General features: G+C 37.9%; 1 protein-coding gene across 1 annotated transcript; it reads right to left on the reverse strand.

The window, feature by feature from the left end:
* Positions 1-1,245: 1,245 nt before the first annotated feature.
* On the reverse strand, positions 1,246-4,232 carry LOC116847232 (ceramide glucosyltransferase). The gene has a single exon (XM_032822039.1). The coding sequence runs from the start codon at positions 3,297-3,299 to the stop codon at positions 2,103-2,105; it is 1,197 nt and encodes a 398-aa protein (XP_032677930.1). The 5' UTR covers positions 3,300-4,232; the 3' UTR covers positions 1,246-2,102.
* Between the last annotated feature and the right edge of the window lie 917 nt (positions 4,233-5,149).

Genomic DNA, 5,149 nt, shown 5'->3' on the forward strand with positions numbered 1-5,149 from the left:
TCATATAACATTTCTTCATCCTTACAATGAGTAGAACATGTCTTAAAGTTTGATCATCTATTTCTAAAACATGCTATGTATATGCGCATATGTTTACGCGAAATGTTATCAAGTTTCTAAGTCACTAATGTCACAGTTGATACTAATCTCTAGGTCACATTAACGAATCATAGTATCTCATTCGAAAAAACAGCGAAAAAAATATACATGTCGAATGCGTAATACGGAGCATATGTGCATCAGATTCCAATTTTATTTTTATGATATATATATATATATTCGGATCTATATATCTAATGTTGAGGAGTTCGATAATTAACCTTACAAAAACCACACTCTCCCGGATTTCGTATGTCGCAATTTATACAATTTTTAAGTTCACCGTTAAAATGGTTTATTTATCCGCAACATTCTCAAATACTATTGATTCGTCTTAATTATGTAAAATGCGTTTTATAACCGATGTGTGGAAAGACGAGTGCCGTACGATATCGCTACAAAAGAGAACGATACCGTCGACCTATACATTCAATCACGACTAGTACGTATTATAATAAAAACAATTATAAATAAATAGTCTTTTTTGCCGAGCATTGCACCACATTGAGCATACCACGCGACTTAATAGAAATAGTGATTAAGTGTCGAACATTTGCCGACTATGTAAGTGAACTTCGTACAGATCAATTTGGCCAACTTTATTTTTTCAAATTAAATCCTTCTAAAATAATTATTTTAGGGTAAGCCCCATATATATATATATATATATATATATATATATATATATATATATATATATATATATATATATATATACGGTACTGCAAACGCTTCGGAACATCAAATAAATTACATATATATTTTATATATACAAGGTGTTTTAGAACAAGCTACGAAGCGCTCATGGAGACATAGAACGAATTGAGATGAACATAAAAGTCCCATACCGTTTCGCAACAAATCGCGAGATATTAAATAAAGAAGACTAGTGAATCATCACGCGCGATATGGTAGATAAGCTGTAGTATCTCGTATACTTGTATTACATTAGGTCAACTGAACAAAAAAGTCATCTATCATTTTGTAAATTATTATATAGATTTTTAGTTGTTAATTAAAGAAGATTCATGTATTATCGTGCACAATCATGTAACAATTTTTCTTTTATTAATGGCTAAAAATCTATGTGGTTATTTGCAAAATAATAAAAAATTTTTTGTTTAGTTTGACCTAATATATAAGCACACATCACTACTACAGCTCATCTACCATATCGCGCATGATTATTCACCAATTTTCTTTAATTAACCTCGATATTTATTGCGAATATCGATATGGGACTTTTATGTTTACCTCAATCCATTCTACGTTCTCACAAACATTGTGGAGACGAATCCTTAGACATCCTATGTATACATATATATATATATATATATATATTTGGCAATGCTAAAAGAAATTTACCCTTAAATTTATATTGAAAAATTTGTTATTAACGAAGTTTATTAATGAGGATTTACGATAATGTAATTATCAATTCACCGTATTTGTTAATAATTCCATATTATGTAAAATTAAGGAATTACTCAAATCAACAAAGCTGGTCAAATCATTCTACATAATAAGTCTAAAACGCATCAATAATCACGTTTGGCGCATAAATATACAAGGTATTCTAAATATCGCACACTTTCGCAACTTGTGTAAATTTCCTGCAAAATTTCGAGCCAATCCTATATTGTTATAAAAATTGTATTAAATACAATATTCTTTAAAAACCTGTCGAGCTTAAATAGTAAATATTTAAATTTGGTCAATTAAGTGTCATAAAAAAAAATATTATCGAAATTCATAAAAAACACAACGAAACGTCTTATTAACGTTCCTCTGTTTGAATTGAATTCGCAAAAATCTTATTACTTCAAATCGATCTAGTTCCGCGCTATCAGTAACAAAAGGTAAGTTCAAATGCGGGATGACTAAAGTACCTTGTATGATTACGCATATTGATAAGTAAATCAGTTAAGAAGACTGTTATCTCTATTTCTTGTTTATCTCTAATTGCACACACGAATGCACGCACGAAAGCATACGCTTAATTCTTAATATTTGACTTTCGCTTTAACCTCCTCCGCGACGCCGCCCCACTTGAGCTTATAAACACGTGATCGCCACTGTATAAGAGGATCTAAGACAGCCTGAAGGAAAAGATACGGTCTCGTGGTCTCGCTGAGTAACCAACCGCACACAAATTCAAGTTTGTTGAATGGTAGCGGGCCATTCTGCACAATACACAATAACGTCCAATCGAACATAAACCACAAAAGTATGTGTACCAAGTAAAAAACTAGAGAGTCCCACTCGAATAGCACACTAGCTGCCCAAGAAGCACAACCACCCAGGACGAGACATTCGCTCAGTGGTTCCAAAACGATTGTGGTAGGTAACATCGCCACTCTCAGCTTAGCCCATCGTCGTAATCTCGCTCGAAAGGTATCCAACTCGCAGTGGCCGCTATTCTGAAGCGCCGGCTGCGAGGACACAGTGATGCGCCAACCGCGATCGGTTAGCGATTTAGCGTAGAAAAAGTCTTCTGCGAGATAGATGCCGAACGCTTTCAAACCGCCGACCTCGTCCAATGTGGACTTTCTCAATAAAGCCGACATTCCTGTATGGCAGTTTATCCTAAGCAAATCCGCGGCGAGATACATTCGCGATTGCACAGTACCAAAAAAGATTTTCTCGTAGGCAGCGGCGAAACCCTCTCGATCACAGGTAAACGGCATCTGGTGAACCAAAGCTACTTTGTCTGTCATATAATTCACCATATCCAACAAAGTGTCTTCCTTCATGCGTATACCACTGTCGCTTATCAGCACAAGTTCGTATTTGGCAGCCTCATAGGCTGGCTGCATGTTGTTGATCTTTGGATTCACTCCTACGTTACAACCACCGACGAAAAGTCTCGCCTCAACTTCCGGATATTTTTCGATCAGTTTGCGCACCAACATCAATACGGGATCCGAATCATCTTCCACGCAAAATAGAAGTTCGTATCGAGAATACTCCATCATGAAGAAGGTTTCGAGGTTGCCGAAGAGGTTTGGATCGACCCCCATCAAAGGTTTTATTACGGAAACACCTGGTAAGGGTGTTTCATAGCTGGGTGCTTGGTTTACTTTGCGATGTAATTTCCAACGGCCCGCGATCAACGCCAACACGTGCACCACCCACATGCCCGACCAGAATATCATGAAAAATATCGCGAACCCGTACAGAGTATATAGCATGGAGTTCATTTTCCAGGGCGAAGGCTTATTAGGTCACCGCGATTTAACGTGCCGGCCCCGAACCGGTGACGGCACCCTCTTGTCCTTTGTTTGACTTCCTTACCGGTCGCCGCGTTCTACCGCGATCCACCAGTATTCCTCGCGACCGGGTATCCTCGTATGGAGCCAACGGCATAACGGAAGTCTTCGCGGCATGCTCCACGCAGACTTTACGTAGAGCGTTGCGCGCTACTGTCATTATCAGCCATTGCTATATTTATCATTTTCACAGCCAGGTCACGGCTTACGGCGACGGCGACGACGACGACGACGGCGACGACGACAACGTGTTCGCCCTTTGCAATGCATTCACGCCTTTGACCGTCCTTAATGAACCAGCCGTTCAACGTTGTGTCCGATGTGTGCTGCTTCTTACCGTTTACCGTGGTTCTAACGATAATTTTGTCTCACGTCAACTACGCGATTGAACCCTGTAGCCGACTGACGAGAGCCACGAAGCTCTGTTCCTCGTTTTTCCTTGTACCAAGACTCCACCTTCTGTCGAAACGGGACGCGCATACGTAATCCGGATACGTTGAGACACATCGCTGTCACCGATCCACTCGATCTTACGTTCGAAAACATTTAACGTTAACGTGTCAGTGTAATCACCGACTACATCGAGTCCTCCACTGTCTTTTGTGAATCTTGGTAACATTGACACTTTTCTATTGACACACGCGTTAACGACAAATCGTTTCCTTGAAGACCGATTTTTTTATCGGGACACTCGAGTAAAGTTTCTTGTCGGGTTCTTAGATCGTTGCATTATATCGCAGTGATTGAGATTTTCGCAGAGCAAAGTAAAGATTCATTTCACCAGCGCCAAAACACTCAGATGTATTGACGGCGCTGACATTAGCCGCCATGACGCGCGCGGTCTTCGCGTTCCATCGACTCTCTTCCCTTCCCATTTTCCTCCCACACTCTCTAGACGCGATACATTGGCTGCATTCAGCAGACTCAACAGTTGCACAACAGTTGAGTAATTTGTCAATGTAATTGGTCTAGATTTAGGAATCTAATAGCAAGAACCAATAATCGTTGATTGCTCACTGAGCGCTTTTTCTACTGAATGCGCCCATTGGCTTGGTTTACATCGTGCACTTGATACGCGTACTAAATAGTAACTTTCTATTAGATAATCTTAATATCGACAATGCATATCAATGGCGACGCATTCAATCATTACAATACGTTTTGTTGATGAGTATTATACCAGCTTAATATACCGTTGTTTATATCGTCGATATTAAGATTATCTAATAGAAAGTTACTATTTAGTACGTGTATCAAGTGTACGATGTAAACCAAGCCATTGGTTTGGTTTACATTGTGCACTTGATACGCATACTAACTTATAGCGAATTCGGTAGCTTGCACTAGTGCGCACTGAGTGCGCATTAAGGCTTGTTTATAGTACACTCTTATATTTAAGATCGTGTATTAAATACATATTTAAAAACATTTTAACTAATAAAATGATTCGTACGGATGTTATACATATTATATTATGGTTAAAAATATTTGAGAATTTATTTGAGAATTATTTAAGACAATCTTTAAATATAATAACATACTATGAACAAACCTTAGTGCGCACTCAGTGCACACTAGTGCAAGCAACCGAATTCGCTATTACTTACTTGATACGCATACATAGTAACTTTCTATTAGATGATCTTAATATCGATAATGAATATCAACGATAACGCATTCAATCAATACAATACGTTTTGTTAATGATACCAGCTTAATATACCGTTGTTTATATATATCGTCGATATTAAGATTATCTAATAGAAAGTTACTATTTAGTA

Source organism: Odontomachus brunneus, unplaced genomic scaffold (genome assembly GCF_010583005.1).
Source record: "Odontomachus brunneus isolate Ranch 3 - 2012 unplaced genomic scaffold, Obru_v1 Obru_scaffold_001, whole genome shotgun sequence".
In the NCBI taxonomy this organism is placed as follows: Eukaryota; Metazoa; Arthropoda; class Insecta; order Hymenoptera; family Formicidae; genus Odontomachus; species Odontomachus brunneus.

Bases quoted from the DNA above. Each gene is read 5' to 3' on its own strand.
- LOC116847232 (XM_032822039.1), bottom strand. From the start codon at position 3,299: ATGAACTCCATGCTATATACTCTGTACGGGTTCGCGATATTTTTCATG.